General features: G+C 45.6%; 1 protein-coding gene across 1 annotated transcript; it reads right to left on the bottom strand.

Annotated features, from left to right (window-relative positions):
- Window positions 1-1,309: 1,309 nt before the first annotated feature.
- On the bottom strand, window positions 1,310-20,637 carry HEBP1 (heme binding protein 1). The gene is made up of 4 exons (XM_054591409.1): window positions 20,434-20,637; window positions 12,532-12,670; window positions 10,516-10,696; window positions 1,310-2,162 (listed from the first exon to the last, which is right to left on the bottom strand). Exons 1-4 carry the CDS (start codon window positions 20,509-20,511, stop codon window positions 1,991-1,993), a joined length of 570 nt encoding a protein of 189 aa, XP_054447384.1. The 5' UTR covers window positions 20,512-20,637; the 3' UTR covers window positions 1,310-1,990.
- Window positions 20,638-24,201: the final 3,564 nt, after the last annotated feature.

Here is a 24,201-nt window from a genome sequence, read left to right as displayed (position 1 = left end):
TCTCTCTCCAAACTGTCCACTTCCTCCCTTCCCCACACCATGATCCTCATTTAGGCCTCCATCATCTTTTACTCAGAGTCTTGTGATTGGTCTCCCTGCCTCCTGGCACATCCACTTCCAATCCATTTTCCACACTGAAGACAGAATTTTCCCTCTCAAACATGGTGGTATCATGTTCCTGCTCAAAGCCATCAACTGATCTGTCATTTTTCTTAGACTAAAATTCAAACTCTTGGACATGACTAAGGCCCCTGTGGCTGCACCTTTGTCTTGGCCCTGAGTCTGGGTGTGAGCCTGGGGGACCCTCGGCACCCCCATCTGTGTGTGGGGGTCATGACAGTGTCCCCCTCCCAGCCCGTGGCTGTGGACCACGCAGGGTGGATGTGAGGCATGCAGCCTGGAGTCTATCAGGTGGTCAAGGCTGGGGGCTGGTGTGCTTTCCCACTGGCCTTCAGAGTCAGGCAAGGCCTGTCCCTCAGAAGAGGCCACTATTTGCAACAGCACCAGGGACAGGGATGACAGAGCTTCCATGCCTCTCTTTAGCCAATCCCTCTGTATGTCCAATGACAACTCTTCGTGCTGAGGAGTAAAGCTTTTTTGATTTCTTCCCTTGTGAGTGCCCCCGGGAGCCCTCGCTACTCCTGCGGTGATCTGCACTGGGGAGCTGAGCTGCGTTCTCTGGAGAACCATTCCCGCTCTCCCAGGGAGGGCCGTTGACAGGACCGCCCCGTCATCTCTGGGGGATCCGTGCCCCCTCCCTGTGCCCTGTGACCCTTGGGCTCTTCTGTCCTCATTGGCTCCCCACCCTTTCACACTGCCTCGGGTCCCCTTTCATTCTCTGCACGTCAAACTACACACATTGTTTCTTTCATTTCTATCCTTTTCAGTTAATGACACTGGACCCCAGCTTTTTCTAATCTCATCTCATTGAATATATCCTTAGGGCAAATTCCCTGCCTGTAGGGTTGTGTGTCGGAATGGGATAATTTTTCTCCTCCAGCTACTTTTTTTGGCTCCTGGACCCTTCGTGGACCACAGTTGCCAATAGGATCCTCCGCTGATGATCGTGGATTCACTACAACACAGCCACGGTAAGTATCTATGATTTGGAGATGGCCAAGCACACGGTGCATGTCCTCCTACACTGGGGTCTGTGGGTTTATATCCCGAAGGACTTGGAAACTCTAAAATATAGGATTCCTGCCACAGTAAACACCATCAGTAATACTCCTAACTTAATTATCTATAAGATAGTAGAATCTTTTAAAATATTTTTTATTTTTCAACTACAGTTTACTTCCAGTATTATTTTGTGTTGGTTTCACGTGTACAGCGTCATGGTTAGACAATCATATACTTTACAAAGTGTTCTCCCTGGTATTTCCAGTACCCATCAGGCACCATATATAGTTATGACAATATTATTGACTATATTTCCTATGCTGTGCTTTATATCCCCACGACTATTTTGTAACTACCAATTTATACTTAACCCCTTTATTTTTAACCCAGTCCCCCAACACCCTCCCCTCTGGCATCCAAAGATGGCAGAGTCTTGAAATAATTATACTTAGGATTTGCCTCAGCTGTTTAAGTCAAAGAACTTTATTTTCAGTTTCTTTTTAGACAAAGCTCTTCTAAGAATCACAGATAAAAGATCACACACAAATTACATTTTCCCCTCAATTACAAAAAATGCAGATTCAATAATTTTAAAGTATCAAGGTTTCTGAGGCCCAGGTAGCTGCACAAATGCTGCTGAGGGTTTCCTGGTCTACCACAGAACGTTCTAGATCAATTAGAGGGATGCAGCCTATCTCAGCTGTATTTCCCACCATGAGAAAAAGAACCCCAGTATACTGAAGAGGCTTATCTCAGAAAACTGGCAGTAACTGGCTTGGAAGGAATGCTGGCTGAGCTGAAGTTGCAGTTTGAAGCCCCTCCTGCTCGCCCAGTGAGAGGCAACAAGCACACCTCCCCAGGTGCTGGCTCACGTCTTCACCAGCCAGACCTCGTTGCGACGTCCATAGGGCTTCATGGGAGGGTCATACCCGGTGCAGAAGTAGATGTCACTCCGGTAGGTGGCTGTGCCCTCCAAGGCGGTGCGCAGCTGGGCGGCTTGGGCTATGTAGTCGGCTTCCTTGGCATAACCCCCAAACTGCCTGAGGATACAAGAGCAAGGGGCTGGTCAAGAAAGGACATGGGTCTCTGAGACGGGGCGGCGGGGTGGGGGTGGGGGTCCCTCGCCATGCTTATTATGACAATCATGCCATTGTGGTAAGATTGTGAATCTGCCACTTCTTAGATGGGTAGGTCTGACCTCTCTGAGTTGCAGACCCTCATTTGTAAAATTGGGATGTGTTTTCTTTTTCCTCCAAGGTTGTTATGAGCATTAAGTGCAATTAAGAAGCATGGTTGTGAAAACCTCTGAGGCAGAGCCTGAAATACAACAGTTCCATACTAAATGTGAGCTGCCTTTTTCCTCTGATTTTTCGCAGAGATGTCGGCTGAACTTCCCCCTTTTCTCTAGCTCCCTCTACTGCCCCAGCTGCTCCTCTGCTCTGCCTCGCTCTCCAGCTGGGTGAGGAGGCAGGAAAAAGGGGAGTTGGGGTGCAGCTGCAGGGGATGTTCCTCCCCCTACAGAGCAGTTTTCCAGTGAGCACGTTGCTGCAGTGAGAAGTAGCAGCTTTGTTCAAAAACAGAGCTACCAAAGGCAGGGACCTGAGGAAGCTTTGGGAGGGCTCCTAGGCGAGCTTTAGGCATGCCCCAAATAAATAATTACTTCTAATAAATCCTTCCCCGATCAAATCATGAAAGTCTTCTTTTTCTAGTAAAGAGACTTTTTTAAAACCAGGCTTTTCTCGTGATGACAGAAGGTGGAAACAGGAAAGCAATAAAGCCACTCTTTTCAAGATTATTATTCTCTCCTTACGTCATCAGCCTACGCTCCAAAATTCGTCCTGTGGCCTCCCCTAAATATACCACTCTAAATCTGTGTTGCCCTAAAATATTTATTAGAGTCAAATACATTCCCATTTCTAACGAGCTTTATGACTCAAAAGTCTGAATCTGCATCAGGCGAAGATTAGGCCAAATGCATTATTTTTGGTGGGGTTCTCTGACTCATGCTTTGCTCTTTTATAAGTGGTTAGTCATGCTCAGCAAGCACTCAGCACGTTGATTACAGGGTTATTGACGTGAAAACACCTAGGATTTCATCTTTAAGAGATTGGTTATTATAATGTCTAGACAACAGTTACAGAACAGGGACAGAGCTGAGACCAATTTGGAATAGAGGAGGCTTGGCTCTTCAACTATATCGAAGAACAATTATAAGGCAGATGAAGAAAGTTGAGCTCTAGCTTCACTGAGGCTCAAATGAGAGGAAACTGGATTAGAAGACAGAGGATGAACATTAAGGAAGTATTTTTCTGGCAATAAAAGCCTGCCAGACACTGGAATTATTATCAAAGAATGTCTACAGATTGAGAACTACCTGTCTGAAAATAATCAGATGCTGGATGAAGGTACAGGTGTCGAGTGCTCTCCGTAGGCTCTCTCCTGCCGCGACACTAACTTGTTCTCTTGTGAAAATGGCTGATGTTGGCTCTTTAAGCTACTGGTTTTTGGAAATATCCAATGGAGTGGTTTGCAACTCTCTCCATGCATCAGTTGGGGGCAAAAATGGCTAGTTGTGTGCTCAATTCCTACCTCTGCCACTTTCTAGCTCATGGGTTTGGGCAAATGCTTTAATTTCTCTAATCTGTTTCTCATCTGTTAAATAGGGAGGAGAGCATCTGTCTCAGAAGGCTGTTGTGAAGATTAAAGAGAAAAGACTGTGCAAACTGCTCAGTCCAGTGTTTTACACATTGTAAGCTCACAAGAAATTGTAGCTATTATTGTTACTTTACAATTTGCTGAGAACAGCCCTTCAATTCCCTGACTCAGGATATGAGGGATATGATGGTGATCTAAAAGAGTATCATGAACACCGGAAGAGAGCCTACTACTAAAAGAGTGGTTCAATTAGCAATCTCACCTTCTCAATTAGGTCTAATCTCAAACTCAGTTTAATCTTATTTAGGGGTGTCCAACCTTTTGGCGTCTCTGGGCCACACTGGAAGAAGAGTTGTCTTGGACCACACTTTAAATACGCTGTGATATGTAATCACACAAAAATCTCATAATGTTTTAAGTAAATTTAAGATTTTGTGTTGAGCCACATTCATAGCCATCCCGGGCTGCATGCAGCCTGCAGGCTGCACGTTGGACACCCCTGTAACCCTCTCCCCTTCCCTTTCTCCTTCCTTTGATCTACTTTTTCTCCACGAAAGCAAGGATCTTTGTCACTTTTTGCCCACTGGTATATCCTGAGCACCTAACACAGTGCCTGACACACATTAGACTCCTTGGCTAAATGAACGATTCTGGGATAAACAACAGAAGTTACTCTCTTCAAGTTGATAGACCTAAAGATGATAGTGCTTAAGTCTGTTTGCCTCCACGTTCATGCACGTGTATAAAAACACCTGAAATACATACTAAGGGGACAGTAGTGGGAATTCAAATAGGAATAGTGGACTGACTGGAGGTACCTTGCGAAGGGACTTTGAACCTGACCCCAGATGCAAAGGTAGACTTATGAAGGTGTTTTAAAGTAAGAGACCAATATGATCAGATTGTATTTTGGAGAGGTCCCTACGGTGGCAGTGGAGGGGCAGGAGGAATGGAGTCCCTGGAGGCCAGGGACAGCCCAGTGTGAGATGGCGAAGGCCTGGACAAAGGCAAATTTGAGAGGTGCCTGGATGCCGAGGGCAGGCTGGGAAGAGGGGAGTTGGGGACTCTCTGGGGCTTCCAGCTAAGCCTCTGGATGAACTGATGCCACTAGTTAGAGCAGGGGTTCTAGGCTGAAGAGTTGGGGAGGGTTAACAATTTGGTTTGGGGCACGTTGTTATACTTAAGTTGCCTCTGTGAAACACAGTCATGCCACAATTACTGGGTACCTTAGTGTGTGGTAGGCACTGTGACAATCTCCTTAGAGCTGGGAAAGAACTGGAGCCTGAGTTCTTGATTTGGGAAATAGATGAGTTAAGAGATGAGAGAAACATGGGAGTTGCCCACGAGTAGGTGCCGGTTAGAATCATGGTAAGGAGGGAGACCAGGCGTAGATGGTGAGCAAACAGAGAATCAGTAAACTGCTTTTTGGACTCCTAGTCCCAAAGTGGAGGATGAGGACTGGGCAAAGGGCCCTGAGAAGGAGCTGTCTGAGAAGTCCAAGGGGACTGGCAGAGAGGGTACGGAGAATGTCTTCATTCAGGGATTTCTAAGTTCATTATTGGGAAAAAAACCCCAACTGTTTACATTTATCCCCACGTGGACCAAGATGCTGGTGCATACAAATTTTGCTGTTGCTTCATCCTGGGAGCCTTGTACTAGAAATAAGCAAAGCTGGGTGGGCTATGGAACAGATACTTGTGTTCTCCTTCTTGCTAATCCAACCACGTCACAGGACGGCATAAACAAGCAAGGACGCCAAACCCTACCAGGCACATAATCCTAACAAATGAAGGAAGCCCAGCTCTGGCTGCTTCGCTTGCATTCTGGGACAAGCCGCCTCATTCCCTTCTGCCTCAGCCTCCAAGCTGTACTCGGATGGTGACAACACAGTGCCCACAGCTCTCCAGATTCACGAGCATGTGTAAGTATGAGCTAAGGCTTGCTCATAAAGTGCCTGGAGCTCCTCAAAGGAAATAAACATGAAGTCTATATATTATTTTTGTAAGCCTGTTAACAAGTCTCCATCTTCAAAGAAGCTCTCCTGGGGGCGCTGTATTTTATCTCACCCGACATCAGAGCTCAGCATTCCTAACAAAGACTTTTTTGGTTGCCATGGGAACCAAGGAGATAACACATGTCTTGGATTCCAGAAATACAGAAGACGCTGACTAAAAAGGGCTAGAAGAGTTAGAGGTGGAGTTGGGGGAGGAAATGATGCAGGTTCAAGGACGCAAATAATCCTAACATGTTATCTTTCGGGGAGTGTCTGATGAAGGCAGGCAGTGAGGAAGAAAGAGAAATGGAATAACCCTGAGCATGACCATCCAGCTTGGTCTGAAACTAACAATCAACATGTCAACACAGATTTGTGGAGAGTCTGCTGTGCATGCAGCTCTGTGCCAGGTCGAAGAATCTGTAAAACCAGCAGCTGACAATCTCATGTCAACGGGAAAGAGGCTTAACACCATAAGGCGTTTCGCTATATCAGGTCGAACCAAACTTACTGAGCTGAGCATCACTGAGCACAAAACACAAGCAAGACACCACAGAGCTGTAAAGATGATAAAGATGTCTTTCTGCCCTTGCAAAGTCTAACTGTAGTAGTTGGGACATAAAGACATAAAGACGATATATAGGGCTGAATGTTCTAGAATGGAGGTATACGGCACAAACAGAATGATCTGGGGGTGGGCGATAGGGGATGATCTGACTTAGAACACGAAGGGAAGGCATTATGGAGGATGTGATATTAAGCAACTATTTAATGAGCATCTCTTCTTAATGGAACAATGAACCACATGACAAAAATTCCTGTCCTCCCAGGGCTTGCAATAAGCAGAGACTGAGGAGAACATTTGAGAAGAGCTGAGTGAGTGGAGGTATGGAAGCGGATGTTGTGTGTGTGTTGGGGAGCCGTTGGGAGGTGGGGTGAAATGTTCTGAGGAATCAGGCAGAGGAGTGGGCTATGTGCGGAGGGCAGTAAATGCCACGTCAAGGCATTTTTACTAGGCTTCCCCGCCTGGTTCAGCATTTGGGGATCCAACTGAAAGTTCACCCATCCCCCTACTGATGGGGAAGGAGCATTTTATTACTCGCTTGGGCTTCTGTCCTAGGCAATGTGTGCGTAGGTCAGAGGTGGGCTAAGGCCCATGACCAGAGCTGAGCAGCAGGGAGAAGCAGTATGATCAGCCCTATGCTTTTGCGCTGGCTGTGATCCAAGGACACCTTAGAAGGGCAGAGGTGGAAGAACTGGAAATAATCAGGAGGCCATGGCAACTGTTTAGGCAAGAGGTGATGAAGACCTGTGGCAGTGTGGATGGGAGGGAAGGGGCAGCTAGGAGGTGACTAGAACCAGGCCGATAATTATATGTGGAAGGTGAAGGAGTCAGGATGACATTTGAACAGGAAGGGGAGGAGGGTGAAGGGGACCTTCAGTAAGACAGAGAACAGGTGATCCGATTTGGGGAGGAAAGTTGAGTCCTGTCTCAGACATGCTGATCTAGAAGATAGCGGAGGAGGTTTACTTGGCGATAGCTCCCAGTGAGCAGGAGATGCAAATAAGGCCCGTGCTTGGGAGAAGAGGCAGCACTAGCCCCGTGGCCTTGGGCTCATCCACTCAGAAATGGTGACTGAAGCCCCTTCCAAGGATGGTTTGTAAAAGACTGGTGAGACAGCTGAGCAATTGGGGGGAAATGAATGGTGATTAATTGAGATATTAGATGATTAAGTGTTACAGCAGAATCTTACTATTGGCAGGGTTCTGAGAGGTAAGGTTGCTTACATATCAGAAGCACTCAATTGCCAAATTGAGCCAAACTTCCCACTTCGTACCAACATTACACAGCATAATTATCATATGTCTGTCCAGATGGTACTTGAATTTCTCCAGGGCAAGGACTTCATTACTTGTCATCTGTTCATTTTACCGATAGACACCTTATGTCAGGATGATTTTTTTTTAGGTTTTATTTATTTATTTTTAGAGAGAGGGGAAGGGAGGGAGAAATAGAGGGAGAGAAACATTAATGTGAGAAATTGATTGGTTATTTCTCAAATGCACCCTGACCCGAACCAAACCCGCAACCCAGGTATGTGCTCTGACTGGGAATTGAACCAGTGGCCCTTCGCTTTGTGGAACAACACCCAACTAACTGAGCCACACTGGTCGTGGCAGAATGTTTTTATTTTTGAGTATAAATATGCTTTCCTATATTTTCAATCCACAGATACCAGTTCTTATCTCTGAAACAACTCACTGAATTACCTTGAGACATTTGTGTGTGTGTGTGCGTTTTCTCCACTCAAATGTTTCTCCCACTTCAAGGAGCAATCACTTTGCTGGGTCCCTGCTATGTTTTTGGGACCTAAGATAATTCCTGGTACAGAGGAGGTGAAAAATAAGTATGCGATTTTTTTTTTTTAATGAATGAGTGAATGAGTGAATGCCCTCACCTTAGCCTTCACAGTGAGTGTGATGACGGTGAGTCTGATGAATGATAACACAGTCAAGGGAGCTGGGCAGAAGTCAGGCTGCAGAGTTACTGATGAAAGGGTGGCAAGTGATGCTATGGGAGGGGACTAAGATCTTTAGGGAAGAAGGAAAAATAGAGAAAAGCAGGGAAGGCAAGGACCAAGACCCCGGACCTCACAGTAATGCACCGTATGTTCTATTTTATAGATGAGAAAACTAAAGCTCAGAAAGCCCGGAGTTATAAAACTCAGTTATTGGAGTTGAGGTTTGAACATGAGTATATTTATAGTAACTTGACCTTTCTGTTGTTAATTCTAAGAAAACTTCAATTCTCAGAGGGAGATGAAATCATGAAATCGAGAACATTTGCTGAGCACTCGCCTCACGTCTAGCACTCTGTAGGCCTTTACAGATATCACATTCCATCCTCACAACAACCCTATGGGCTTGGTGCTCTTACTCCCAGCTTACAGGTGAGAAACTGAGGCACAGAGAGGCTTAACAACAAGCTAAGGGTCCTAGTCATTGAGCACTAGAGCTGGGACTATAGCCGGGTTTCCCTGACAATGAACTCCGTGTTTTTAACCCTTTCTTTTATACCTGGACATTTCATTAAAACCACAGAGCTTCCATTAAAACCATCGAGCCTCTGTTGCCGTTGGTCTCCCTGAGAACCCAGTGCGAAAGGTGCAGAGGGCGCCGCGCTCTGACCTCAGTGGCCTTCACAGACAGCAGAGGGAGGGCGGTGCCGTGGGGCGGGGCCACTCACCCAAGTGTGAAAATGATTCTCCTGCCTCATGTGGAAATGAAAAATATTCTGGTAGTGTTACTTTTTTCATAGCCTTCTAGTCATTTTAAAAGCACATGAATTAATCCTGTTAATAAATGTCTGATCCCTTTGTAGACATCCTTCACAAGACCAGAGAAAAGGAAGGCTGAATTCAGGTGCAAGGTTTTTGTCTTAAAATTAATCTTGTCATCTAATGCACTCATTTGAAAGAGGGCTTTTACTTTCTACTGCCTCATTCCCTCTGCCTCCCACAGTGAAGTACCTTTAAATGCACATTTGACTGTGCAGTGACACCAAGTGGCTAGGTGAGGAATGATCGTATGCTAATAGGACTGTAGACCCAGGGAAGAGGACAATTCACTGAGCCAGGCTGTACACTGTATTTGTTCTGTTCATCTGTTTAGATTTCAGAGAATTAAAAGGAAATTTCTACAGACCTGGCTTTAATAGTCCTTTTAAATAAATACCCTTCCCCACCATATGGAACCAGGGTTCTTTAGAGAAACAACTAATTCTAGCTGTAGAGCAAGAAATGTCAAGGTGTGCTTGAAACATACCAGAAAGCAAGGAAACTACCACAGCTGCTATTATCAAAACCACAAGAAATAACAAGTGTTGTCGAGGATATGAAGAAAAGGGAACTGTTGTCCACTGTTGGTCGGTATATAAATTGGTGCAGCCACTGTGGAAAACGGTATGGAGACTCCTCAAAAAATTAAAAATAGAACTTTCCTCATGATCCAGCAATTCCACCTCTGAGTATATATCTCAAGGAAATAAAATTACTACCTTAAGAGAGATCTGAATCCCCATGTTCAACGCAACATTATTTATAATAGCCAAGATCCAGAAACAACTTATCATATTTTGCAGTGTTTAATGAGCTCTTGTGTATAATGTGTCCTCACATTTTTCTGCGCATGGGATTATTATACCCAATATTATACCCATGGTGTGTAATCATTATGCGTACGTATAATGCACACTCTTATTTTTCCCCCAAAAATTGGGGCAAAAGGGTGTGCATTATACATGACAAAACACATCAGTGTCCATCTACAGATAAATGGATGAAGAAAAGGTGATATATAAAATCCTGCCATTTGTGACAAGGTGGATGGACCTTGAAATGAGTCAGACAGAGAAAGGCAAATACTCTGATCTCACATGTGGAATTAAAAAAAAACAAACAAACTCATTGACACACAGAACATCCTGGTAGTTGCCAGAGGTGCGGGGTGAGAGCAATGGGTAAAGTGGTCAAAAGGTACAAACTCCCAGCGATCAGAGAAATTAGTTCCGGGGATGTGATGTACAGTAAGGTGGCTACAGTGAACAATACTGTGTTGTATATTTGAAAGTTACTAAGAGAGTTCTCATCTGAAAAAAAATAATTCGAAACCACATCGGGTGATGGATGTGAACCAAACTCCCCGCGGTTCTCATGCGTCGAAGCGCGGTGGCATCGTCTCCATACCTGGAGTAGACGGTGATGCTCTCCCTGTCCTCGATCTTCACGCTGTCATCACTGGGAACCGGCGGGTCGCTCTGAAACTGGTTTGGAATCCGGAACCAGACTTTGATCTTATTCTGTAGGGAGCCGTCTTCACTGGGGAACACGGCAAAGGAAATGGGCACGGTCATCCCCATCCCGATTCCTGCACAGGGAAAAACCCGGAGTGAGGCGGGAGTGAGAGCCAGAACTCGCTCAGGCCTGCGGCGGCCGGCTGGTCTCACTCTCCTTCCACCACAGTCTTTTCTCTTCAGGAAGTTAATAATAAACACGTGTGGCATAAACATATGTAGTTAGACAAACACAAAAGACCTCCAATTTGCATATATTGGAAGTAAGAGCTAAGTGATTCCACTTCTCTGGAAAAAAAAATTATTTGGTAACATATATCAAGAGGGTAAATATATCGGTATCTAATCACTTCCTATCTAAATATCAATTTTAAGGAGATACCCAAAATACAGAAAAGGCTTTAGGTAATAAGATATTCATTGCAGCAGAATTTATGAGAATCTGGGAGCCATATAAATAGTCTCAAAATAGGAATATATCTAAGTAAATTATAGGCACAAGATGCAATATTCTATAGCTAGTAATAATTATGCTGAAGAAGGCTATTTTGCAACAGCAGAAAATAGTGATGAAATAAGTAATAGAAGCAGGATATACAATTACACAAACACTATGATGACATTTAAAAAGCCTGTTAAAGAGCCCTAAAGAAATACATGCAAAAGGCGGTTGTGCTAGAAAAGATGGATGAGGGGTGCTATTTTGTTATGTTCACTTTCTTTAAGGAGTTTTATAATTTTATACATATTTTCTTTAAAAAATGGTATGATAGTGTTAAGAAGAAAAAATTTCTTCTTGAGCTCCCATAGGTCAGCTTATCGCCCAAAGCCTGATTACTGGGTCCTAGTAAATGCTACGGAGATTAACCCCAGTTTCTAACCTTCTAAATTATCAGCTTGAGAACTATCCCAAAAATTAACATGACATCTCCCTTTTCACCTTGCTTTCTGACCCATTTTGGGTTTGCAGTGATTCTAAAGTATAGTCCAAATTAGAGAGCTTACCAGTTAAATTCATGTGATTTACATGCTAACTGGTACACGGCACTCCAGGCCTGTCATAAGGGGGCAGCCAGCCCTGCCTGCTGAGTCTTTTTTTTAAAATGCTCATCAGGACTATTTCCTTTATTTTTTCTTTTAAAAATTTATTTTAGAGAAAGGAAGAGGAGGAGAGAGAGAAAGAAAGAGAGAAAGAGAAAGAGTGAGAAACATTGATTTGTTGTTCCACTTATTTATACATCTTTGGTTGATTCCTGTATGTGCCCTGACTGGGGATCGAACCTGCAACCCTGAAGCACTGGGATGACCCTCCAACCAACTGAGCCACCTGGCCAGGGCTCTGACTGTTTCTTTGCCAGGACAGAGCCAGGGACCTGAGGGAGACTCACCACTTGCTGTCCCTCAGTACCCTGCAGAGTCAGTACCCCGCAGAGTCAGTACCCTGCAGAGTCTGAGCTGCCCGTGGGCTGGCTGTGGAGAGTTCCCGCGTGCGGGTGGTGGCCTGGAGTCAGACGCTGGCCCTGTCTCTGTGGCTTGGCTCACATGGGCACACTTCGCCCAGGCTACCAACCCAAAGACACAAGCGCTGTAGGGTTAAAAAAAACAAAACAAAACAAGTACCACCAACCACCACTACCACCACCGCCAACAACAATAACAAAACCGTACCTGAGCGAAAAGCACAAACTCAGTGATATCAAGCAGGGATACTACAGAGTGAGGGGTGGGCTGGGCTGAAGTCAGTGTGGTCTCTCAAAGCTTCCTTGCTCAGGCAGCACAGCAAGTTTACGTGTCACTGAACCAGGTAGCGACAGGTGCCTTGTGGCCTCTCCCTTGTATTCTCCACTGATGAAGTGAGACCACGTGAGGCTCCCCTGAGACCAGGGCCACGTCCTTCGGGAACACTCACCCTTGTCATTGGTGCCTCCCACATACTTCATGACTTTGGGCATTGCTTCCCGCAGAGCCTCATCCACTGGCTTATCTGTCACTTCCACTGTGGCAAACCTCCCGCCTTCACAGGCCCTTTCCTCGTAGGACACTTCTCCCTAGAGAAAGAGAATGTGCAGTGCTTAAGAGATGTACAGAAGCAACCTGGGGTGACTCTAGGAGCAGTGATAATCCGGCTGCAGGAGCAACTACCCATAACGGCTGGGGTATGGCCACACGGTGGAAGAGTCAGCCCTGAGTATGAAGGGCCGTAAACAGGTTCTGGGATTTCTTACTAATATAGGGCCAGCAGAAAACACTTCCTCAGAGAGGGAAAAGAAGACATTTTCTCTAAAATCACCCAGAACGTCCCCAGAATGCTATAAAAGTGGAATGTTCAGAGATCAGAGAGCTCATGGAGATTAAAAATACAACAGAAATTAAAAAAAACAAACAAACAACTCAGTAGAAGCGTCGGACAATTAAATTGAAGAAAATCTTCCAGGAAGTCAAGTAAAAAAGGCAAAGAAGTAGAAAAAAGAAAAAAAAAAAAAAAAAAGCAGAGGATCCACCCAGGAGATCCAATGTCTGAATAACAGGAGATTCAGAAAAAGAAAAGAAAAAATTGGAAAGGAGGAAACGAAAAAATACAACAACTATCCCATCAAACTCGAAGGCCCCAGATTAGCCTCGTTCCAGTAGCAGGGCTGCCATTCTAGAAGAATCAGGGCAGTCCTGTCCACACTCTGCCCCCAGGTGTGATTCCTCTCCCCAACACACCTCACTGAGTCCTACCACCAGCGCCCTGAAGGCTCAGCTCCACCGCCCCACATTCCGGCCTCCCTGGCAGCGATCGCTCTCCTCGTCTGGGTCCTCTGCGTGGAGTCTCTGTCCGGGGTCATTGCTCCTCCCACACAGACCCATGCAACCCTCCTTCATCTCCTCCCCTCCCCCCATCGGCTATCTCAATAATACAATTTTGTATTTCTGAACATACTGTGAGGCGATGTTTTCCAACTTTTTAAAAATTACAATCCAGAACAAGAAATACATGTTTACATCATGTCCTACCATGAACATATACATGATTGAAACAAAGTTTCACAAAATAATACTTTACCCTTATAGACAGGATGCATTCTGATATACTTGCCCTTTGTTTTTGTTTTTATTTTTCTATTCTGTTTACTTCTACTCTACTTGAGTGAATTTTATTATTTCCACTAAGAGCAGAAAAACGTGCTCTGCGTTGATTTCACTATCTGGTAACAGAACACTGGAAAAGTCTGCTGTAAAATCTCTGTGGGTAGGAACCATACCACAGAGCTTTATATGTGAGACCCTCAATAGATGTTTCTTGATTGAGGAGCTGCCTCCTTTACTCATGATGTGGAAAACAGACAAGATAAAGGACGGGCGGCCCCAGGCCAGTCGAACAGGCCTTCCTGTGACACCCTACGCTGAAGATGCTCAGCTCCCAAGGGGACACAATGGCTCCCTGGAGAAGGGCAGGACCGTGGGGCTGTGAGTGGCCTGTGCAGTGTGAGAAGCTAAGGTACATGTACTATTATAATTTTATACTTAGACTGTAAAAAAATACCTATTGTTTCTGTAATACAAAAATTAAGGAGAGTAGTGAGATAGGGGCTAGGGAAACCTGAAAGCAAACCCTGAGTGCCGGTTTCATAAACTGCCCTGCCCTGCGTGGCAGCCAGCCCTCCAGCCACCATGAGCCACTTGTACCGTCACCGTCAGCACCCTGTTCGACAGCTCTTCACTTTCACCCCGTGGGTGAAATTACACCAGACCAAGAATCAAGAGGCCACAATTTTTTTTTTTTTTCTGTGTTCTACTTCTTTGCCTTTTTTACTTGACTTCCTGGAAGATTTTCATGTGGCCACAAGAGGCCACAAGAGGCCACAAAGAGGCCCACAAATTAGGGGCCTCACGCCTACTCATTATGTGGCCTGCTGTGAGGCCCTCCCTTTGGTGAGCCTGCCATTTCCAGCGTCTTCCATAGCAAATTGTTACATAAACTCAAGGTATTTTGCTCTTTCTGCCTTTGTCTGTTACAGCAGAGACCAGAGTCAGCCTTCACGGGAAGTCCCACTGAGTTTTACCCCTTATCATGTTTTAAATTCCAGACATACCACTCTGTGAATCACAGAATTTCAGTGTGAAAGAGGTTTTAAAGTTCACCCAATCAAACTAATCTTACCAAAGAGGCCACGAAGAACTGGAGAGATCCAGTTGCCTAAGACCACACAGCTACCAAAATGAAGCTGGAAGCACAATGTAAGCCCCCGAATGTGATTTTATTTTTTCAGTTTCAAACATTCCCATTTATTACACAGAACGTAATGATTCTCAGTATGGAAGGGAGGTCACTGAAGCAACCCACCATGACAGCATTTCATCTATGGATGAAAGGAGCTTCAAGGATATCTCTGGAAAACTTCGAGCACAAAGGTTTAAATAGGACTGCATTCTGCAATGTAGTCCTATGCGACTGGAAGTCGTTCCAAGGGGAAGCAATATCCAAATGAAATACATTTCCAAACTACTTCTAGTGAAGAACAATTTGACTCATTCCAACTGCTAAGGAGGCATATTTAATTGTAGATAAAGTAAAAAAGCGGTGTACTTTGTATGAATAAAGAGATTTCAAAGGATGTTAATTTTTAAAGTTATCATGTTCAGAAAACACGATGTAATCAGACAGATAATAGAAAAGTTACTTACTAATTGTCAAGGTGTTTTCATCCCCAATAAGTCCTCAAATTTAAATTTTTACTCTAGTGCTGACAGCCAACAAGTATGGAACATCTACTATGTAGCACTGTGCCAGGCGCTACAAGACAGAGATGAAAGAGATGATGTCGGACCTCATGAAAGCCATGGTCTGATACAAGTAGCCAGGAAACAGGTTATGATATAATGATGTGTTTAAGGGGCAAGGAGTGTAAAGGCAGTGTGAGACCATAGAAGAGAGTTGCTTAGGTTAGTTTGGGGAGCATAGGGGTGTGTGCGTATGTGTTTGGGTAGGTTACGCTGACTCTAAGGGGCTTCAGATCATCCAACTGGACACTCAGTCAGTGATGCATGGATTCACTGAATAAACCTTTACTGAAAACTTGCATCAGGTGCTACAGATTTGGAGCTCAGTATGATATAGGCAGTCTAGCTGGGTGGTAAGAATTACACAAATTGTTATAGAATGTTTAATGATGTTTCATGCAATATTATACAATTATTATACAATGCGCTGACAGTTTAGGGAGGGCAGTTCCAGACAGTGGGCACCGCAGGGGTGGGAGAGAAGAGATGGAGAACAGTGTGATGCTGGTGATGAATGCAAATGGTCCGTGGTGGCTGGAGCAGTGACTGTCAAGTAGGGCAGGGCAAGAGGGGAGGCCAGAGGTTCTGGCAAGGCCCAGATCCTGAAGAACTTGCAGGCTGTCAGATGGAGGTGGGCTTGTAACCATTAGTCCAATGATAGTGCTCTGACAGCAAGTCAGTTTCATGTACTCCGTATTAGTTCAACTGTTTTTTTTTTTTTTTTTTTGTGATCCAAATATAGGATTTTGCAAATGTGACTGAGTCTTGAGTTCTGTGGAATAGTATAGGTGATCTGTGCTCTCCGCCTGTTCCCCTGAAAGACTGCCAAGAAAGCAATCCAGTTCGGTGCAGAAAGCCAAGGCCCCCATGAAAAGCCAACCATCTTTAAGGCTTAGCTCAGCTCTACTTCCTCCTGCTGCGTGGTCCTTCCCTCCTGTGATCTCCAAAGGCAGGTAACGCTAGAGCGGAAGGGCCCTTGCACGTCGGTCAGTTCACCTGCCTCCTGCTATAGATGAGCGACCTGCCCTCTGTGCAGCTGGACACACAGGTCGGGGGGGGTCAGCGGGGGACTGGCACAGGGATAGACATTTGGGATTCATCAGCATAAAGGGTAACTAAAGCTGTGAATGAGGTTGACGTTGCCCATAGAATGTTTACAGAACATTCTATATAAATTGAATTGTGTTCATTAATCCCCTGCCTAAAAGCCTTCCCTGACCACGTTCTTAGCCTATCCCAGATGGTTCAGGGACCACCCAGCTTCTACTGACCTTGTCAGCTACACCGGCACTACCTCTCTGCTGCCTTCTGCTATTTCCTTAATTGCTAAGACCAGCCCCATCTCAGGGCCTCTGTCCCTGCTGCTTCCTCCGCCTGGAGTATTCCTCTCCTGTCTGCCTCACGGACCCCTAATCCCCCAACAGACCCCAACCTAAATGTCGCTTCCTCAGAGAGCATCCTAATGAAAAACAAGCTCCCAATGACTTTTTTTATAGGTCCTTGTACTTTCACAACACAATACTTGTTGCAATTATAACGGAATGATAATGTTTTTAAACTCCACTTGCAACCATAAACCCCATTGGGGTCCAGGATAGTCTGCACTGTTTACAGCTGTATCTCTACGTTTTGCGTGTAGTAGGCGCTCTATATGTGAGAAAGGAGGCTGTGGGGTGAAACCTGGTTTCTACTCTAATGGCAAGAAATGCAACAGCCATAGCTGGGTAGAGAGATGAGACCCTCATCTACTTATATTTTATCCTGGAGAAAAGGTTGTCACATATTTTCAGGGGGTTCTGTGGCAGCTACCACCTGTTTTCACAGCCTCTATGTCTAGGACGTCTCGCTTGAACCTCGGGATCTCTGAGAAAATTTAGGTTTAAGAAATGGATATTGCAAAACTATTCTAAGGAGTTGAGTTCTCTCTTTCTGCAGAAAACAAAGCAACCAAGTTAATAGAGTTAACACATTTGATTTTTTGAGTCTGATTTCTTTAAGTACTTTTCCTTGTTCCATAGAATAACAGTCCTTCTCCACACATATTCAGCTAGTTCATGGTCCTAGTCAGTTACTAGGACCATGCGTTTTGGTTCATGGTCACCAATTTTCAATATCCAGTGGGACCCCTGGTCGAGTTCAAGTCCCAAAGAGCGATCTTACAATAATGCTTCTTGGTATGGGATTTGCAAGCTTCTCTGCAAGGTCAGTTTTTTTCCCCCCTTGCCACTTGCGTAGGTATATATGCTGATTGTGAAAGCCAACTTTCTCTTCATAAAATATAAATGATAATAACAATAATCACAATAATCAACCTTACTGAGTACTTCCTATGTGCTAGGTATTATTTTAAACATTTTACATAGATTCATTCATTCAATCCCTCCAGCAATCCTGTGAAAAGAAGTTAGTGTTTTTATCTTTATTTTCAGATGAAACAGGAAGGAGCGCAAGAGGCTAAGTAAATGATGTGCCCAAGTTCCAACTGGGCAAGCGGTGGAGCCAGGATTCAAACCTAGGCAGTCGGGTCCCAACCAGTGCGCGCAGGCTGGACACAAACCCCATAAAGAGGTCAGTTATTATTGTCAGTGCTGCTCTGAGCACCCACAAGACTCACCCAACACAACGAAGCAACTATGTGTCCTCCTCCCTCCCCCAGCAACGCAGGAGGCACATGATAAGTTCTGCAGCTGCCTGGGGCTCCTCTCTAGGTGCCTGGAATCAGTCTTGAACATCTGGCGAGCCCAACAAACCCCACTTACACAGGGCACAGCGTGTGCCATCCATGTGTCCAGGAGAGTGGACAACAGTTTCTCACTCAGACTCTTTCCAGGGTAAAAGAAAATTTCAGGGAGAGGCTCTCTTCAAAATAAGAACACCTTGAATTTTCATATATATGAAAGCTTTACAAGTATCTGAACACTTTACAAGAATCTTAATTAATTGTTATACAGATAGGCCTTGCCATTCTTCTAGTTGGGGAATTTCAGGGTTCAGAGTGATTGAGAGGTTAGTAAGCACCCTAATAGAGTGAGAGGGAAGATTATCTGTGACCTGAGATCAGCTGCCTGGGTCACTTGGTATCTGAGCCAGAACCATGGTGGCTTCTCTAGTAAGAGCCACAGAGAAGCTCCTCGTGCCAGAAACATGACAAGGTGAAGAAGGAGAGAGATACCCTGCCTTCTCCCTTCCTCCAGCCCTCTTATCTCCCACTACTGCCTTCCACTTGGCGAACCTCGCTGGGAGCCCACTGACACTGGAGCCTGGAAATGGCCCACGAGGGTCAGCCCTGACTCCACCTGGAGACACACAGAGCAGAGCAGGAAGTGGGTGGGGGCAAACAGGCAGCAGAGCCGCCCAGGCCATCAGCCTGCATTTGCATGGTCTGTTAACTGGAAATGACCAAGGAAGCCAGATTCTACTACAGAAACAAAAGCGCTCTGGGAGTCACTGGTAACCTGTGGATTCCTCAAGTGTTGTGGCCTACAGGGATCCTAGAGATCACTATGCTGGGTCCACAGACTGGCAGGTCCACAGACTGGCACGTGCACAGGCAGGATCCGACCACAGACAGATCCTTCAGCTTGCAGCGTTTTCAGGCTTTTGCTGTTAGTTGCCAACAGTTAAAACTGACATAGCTGCCCTACTTAAAACCACAGCCTCAGTCTGAACACTTCCATTCCTTCCTCCTCCTCTCTGCTTGTCTTTCTTCACAGCACCAATCACCATCTGATACATAGGACTTATTTGTTCACTAGCCACTAAAAGGCAAGTTCCATGAAGATAGGAATTACGTCAGTTTTGTCTTCTCCCCATTGCCTATAAGAGTGCCTGGCACACAGCTGGCACTCAACAGAGTTACCTGTTGAATGAGTTAACTTTAAATTGAGATTTCACATGAGAATCTGGATTGCTGGTTTTCCCTAAAAAAATCTGGTAACCCTGGTTCACATCACTGCATAGCAACAACCGCCTGGAGCTGCCCTGTCGATGAAGCCCCAAGTTCTTTTTTTGATTTGCTGCAGTTCCCACCTTGCCTTTAGTCTAAAACAGCCAATTCACTCATTTCCATTAGCTGCCTGGCTGCTTGTAGGCATTTGAATGTCTGTAGCCTTGAGCAGGGCTAAAAGTCTTGTCCTATAGCTTAGGAAGCTGAGACACGGACAGATGAAATGACAGGCCTCTCGCTATAGCTGCTCGAAAAATGCGGAGTCCGGCTGAGGGCTTTTGTGCGATGATCACTGTTCTAGGTACCAGAACTTGGCCCCCAGACAGCCCTTTAATAAATGAGGCACTTAGTGGCGAAACAGTCACTAAGTGCACAAAGTACCCGTCGGCAAGGAGATTATACTCTAGTGGCAGACTCCTTGTTTCCAGGGGGCAGTCCAATTTGCCTGCGTTGGCAGTGACGTCAATCTCAGGGGAACACAGAAGTCGTACCCTACTCTCTCATCCTGTATTCCAGACACCCACTGCTGGGAGCTCCATTGTCAGCAGCCTTTCACTGGGTCTCTGGGGTCTCTGCTCTGTGCACTCCCGCACATCCCTGTGGTCCAGCTGAAGATACTTCCTCTGCGAAGACTCATCCCCACCCCCTGGCAGAATGGTTTGCTGCTTGCCCTGTGCTCCTGCCTTGCACATATAGCTATATCTCGTTCTTTCATACTCAGTTCACTAGAAGTTGGAAGTTTTTTAAGGACTGCACTTTTTCAGGCCTTTCAGCAACCGAGGTTTTCTCAGAAAACAAGTGTTCAGAACGCTTAAATGAGCATTCAACAGGCGCTGTCCATCTCGCCACCCGGGATTGTCCCCGCCAATCGACCTGGCCTGTTGGTGTCCCCTCCTCCCAGCAGATCCCTCCGCCCGCTCCATTGGGCGTCTTCCCTCCTTCCCAGTCCAATGCAGGGCTGTGCCCAGAGCAGAAGTCTTAACGCACAACCCGGGGCACATTCCTGTCCCATCGGCCCGTCAGAACCCGCTCCAGCCCCGATCAGGGTGCGAGGCCGGCGCAGCCCCTTTCGGGTCCTCGGCAGCCCTGCGGGCCTACCTTGTCCCCTTTGCTCAGGACCTGCCAAGGCCACGTCTCTACGCTGCCGAACAGCGAGTTCCTGATCATGCCCAACATGGTGTCGCCGCGGCGCTCCGGACAGACCACCGGACGCGGGATGGCAGAGGCGCCTAGGGCGACCGGGGGCGACTGAGGGTCACCTGGCGAGCAAGCACTGGTGGCACGAAAGGGGGGGGCGGGGGCACCTCGGACTCCGCCCCGCGGAACTGCGCTCGGTTGGGAGGACCCGGGGTGGGGCGCACTAGGCCGTGAAGAGGCGGGAAGAGCGGCGCTCCGCCTCTACCGCGCTGCCCCCGGGGACCTTGGGGAAGCCGCTGAGTCTTCGGATCCCAGGCTGGTCACTCTCCGCTCCTCCTTCTATACTAAGTCTGACTCGTTCGAGAGGCGCCTGCAAACTGATTGGCCCCCGTAGAGGATTTAGGCAGAGGCGGTGGAGAACCTCCTCCCTGCTCCACATTTCTGTCCACCGCCAGGGCTAAACTTGGAGCCGTTGATTCCTCCCGTGCTTTTCCAGGCCTCTCCGCTCAGGCTCTGTCCTCTGCTGGTACTGCGTCGTCCAGGTTCACAGTCCTGGCAGCTCCGCCTCTAGAGACATCTCACTGCCGCCTCTCCACTGACAGATACCCCTAGTTTGCCTTCCCCACCCCCACCTCTCTTCTGGACAATTGAAAAAGCATCTTAATTAGCTTTCTATCGCAGTTACCAGTTTCTTTCCTCCAATCTGTTTTAATCACAAGTTCCACATCAATTTTCCAAAGCAGGGCTTTATACATCCACTCCTTCTATTCAAAATATTCTAAACAATTTTATTACCATTTATTGAGTGCCTGCTCTCCCTGCCAAGTGTTTTGCAAATATTATCTCTATTCCTCACACAACTAAACAAATATCTTACTGGGGAGGAACTCGAGGCTCAAAATTTAAGCGATTTTGTCCTTTCCCAAGGACAAAAACCAGTATGTGGCTTGTCTAGGATCTGAATCCGGGACTGTGGTGTCAATGTTCAACGCGCTTTTATTTGCACTCTGGCTCTGGCGTGTTTCTCACCCTGTGCCACCCCGACGCCTCCATCAGCACATCTTCCCCCCCAATTCACCCCTTGAAATATGACTTCTCTGAAAGTACAACTTTCACTGTGTCTCTGGGAACACTGGGTGGTCCTTCTGCCTGACACTGTGCTATTTTGTTTATTCCTTGCGCAGGTAGCTTTGAACCAACGCTGAGGGACTTCTTGCTGAGCCTGCATTTTGAGAAAGGGGACATTGAACCTTGAGCTAGACAGTGGGAATCAATAATGGTATACTGATGACCTCCAGTTTTGTGGTAATAGATATTAACATTATTAATTATGTATTAATAAAAGGTTTACTTAAAAAAAAGATTTTATTTATTTTTAGAGAAAGGACAAAGGAGGGAGAAAGAAAGGGAGAGAAACATCAGTTGCCCCTTGCATGCCCCCAACAAGGACCCAGCCTGCAATCCAGGCACGTGCCCTGACTGGGGAATAGAACCGGCAACCCGCTGGTTTGCAGGACCATGCTCAACCCACTGAGCCACACCAGCCAGGGCAAAAAGGTTTACTTTTTGACAAATAAATATTTGTTGATAGCCATAACATAAATGGCCATTTAATTATTTTATATTTTCTGAATTTATTTATATTAATTATTTTCTATTTTCTAGATTCTAAAATGCCACTGATTGTAAGAGGCACTGTTATTTCATATGCTGCCAAGAAAGAAATCATACACTACCAAGTAAACTATAACATTCAATTGATTTGAAAGCATCCAGAGACCTTAAAGTGTGAAATGACATGCAGATCACAATTCATAAGAAATCGTATGTTGTTTTATAAGAGTTCCTGAGTATTTTTCCTGCTCACAGCCACGTCTCCTTTACAAACTAAATGTAATCTTAAAGGGCAAAGATACATTCAGCCTTTTTCTCATTCGCCACAACTAAGGGTTGCTTAATAACTGCTGAATGATTAACAAAACTGTCCTTGAAATTAGAACTAATTACCTGTGTTAGTTACCAAACTAGGTACAATGAAATGAGCCTGTTGCTTAGCATAGTCATGTAGCGAATCTGAAGGCAATGGCTCAGAAGATCTGAGTTCCAATGCGACTCTGTCCTTCTAGTGTGAGTAACGTCTCTCTAGCAAATTGCCTAACCTCCACAGGCCCCAGTTTCTACATCTGCAATGCTGGGGTTACAACATCACCTCCCAGTGTTGTTGGGAGGATTCATGGAGCTCAGGCACTTCAAAGCGCTGTGCACCCTGTGAAGGACTGCACTCTCTCCACCCCATGGTCCAGCTGGTTCTGCTACCAAGAACTGAACCCAGCTGCTTCAAGGTCATTGCATAGGTGCATCGTTTTAAAGCACAGATTATTAGATGTTTTTCTTTATCTAAAGACTTTGGTATGTTGTGAAATACTTTCTTTTGCAATTTGTTAGGTACTATGATTAAATAATGTTGAGTATATGTGTACTGTGGACAAAAGAAATTGTATGTGTTATTTATGCAGTGATTTTAAGAATAAAATGTAATGAAGAAGCAGAATTTGGTAGGAGAGAGATAATTACTTATAATCATTGAGGGCTGGATATGAACCAGTAAGCATTGTAAGTGCTCTGTTTGGTTTATCTCATTTAACCTTGACAGTAACCTTGGGAGGAAGGTACTATTATTTCCCCAACGTTGCAGATTAGAAAATTGTTGCAAAGAGCGCCTCAGTAATCCACCTAAGAGCAAGCAGCTAATGATGGTGACGGGCAGGGTTCAAAGGCAGGTATTGCAGGGAGAATCATCAGGTACACGCTGCTCTTAATGCTTCTCTAGGCACCTGCGGCAGCAGGGCAGGAAATACAAACCCGAACTCCCAAATCATCGAGCACTGAGGAGGGTGGGAAAGAAGACACTAAGGGACTCATAGTTAAGCAGAGCGATCGCTGTAGCTGCCTACTGGTAGTTGTTTCCCTGGAGATGATACCCAAAAAGAGAGATTAGTTCAAGAGATGGGGGCGGGAGGTGGGGGTTGATATCTACAGCAAAAGAACCTACTCAAAATCTGGAGTTTGATGGGAGGAGCACTCAGAAGCAGAGTTTACCGAGCCTGAGAGTGAAGTAATGGCTGTAGTAATATTTATGTGCAAAACAGAACAAAGCAGCACCCTATCAACAAAGTTGTATGCATGTTAAATTGTCTACTAAAAATTTACAAGGGCAAGAATGCAAGACCAGGGGCCCTGGGAAGAGAGGCTGGGGAGAAGAGGGGTAAAGAGACAGAGAAGTGAGCACTGGGGAGAGAAGGAGGTTTTGAGGAAAGAGACTTTACAGGGAAGTTTTCCTTTCTGAAGCGTGAGATGATCACCTCCCCCATCTCTGCAGAAATGCTCATTAAACCAGCACACTTTCTTGAGTGAGTGGGTTATAAGGGAAGTCAGAGATGAGACACACCTTAAGAGGACATAAGATGAGCAAAGAAGGTTCAATGCCTTTGGGATTACATTTAGTTGACTTTGATTTTTACCTTTATTCTAACTTTGAGTTCAAGTTCAGGACCATACATATCCTGAGGGCGTGCCATTTCATAGGATCTTTCCCCCCAAATAGGCCTGAGTAATGGAACCTTGTTCTATTGATGTAAATTACTGCAAGAGGGCGTAAGGAGCCATTTTGCTTTTGGTATCCCACTTTCAGAATGAGCTTTATTCTTTTAAAAATCACTTGCACATTAA

The sequence above is a fragment of the Pteronotus mesoamericanus genome, unplaced genomic scaffold, assembly GCF_021234165.1.
Source record: "Pteronotus mesoamericanus isolate MK-2021 breed Mesoamerican mustached bat unplaced genomic scaffold, CSHL_Meso_final scaffold_21, whole genome shotgun sequence".
In the NCBI taxonomy this organism is placed as follows: Eukaryota; Metazoa; Chordata; class Mammalia; order Chiroptera; family Mormoopidae; genus Pteronotus; species Pteronotus mesoamericanus.
The sequence above is the reverse complement of the archived record's forward strand: the minus strand, read 5'-3'. Positions and strand labels throughout refer to the sequence as shown.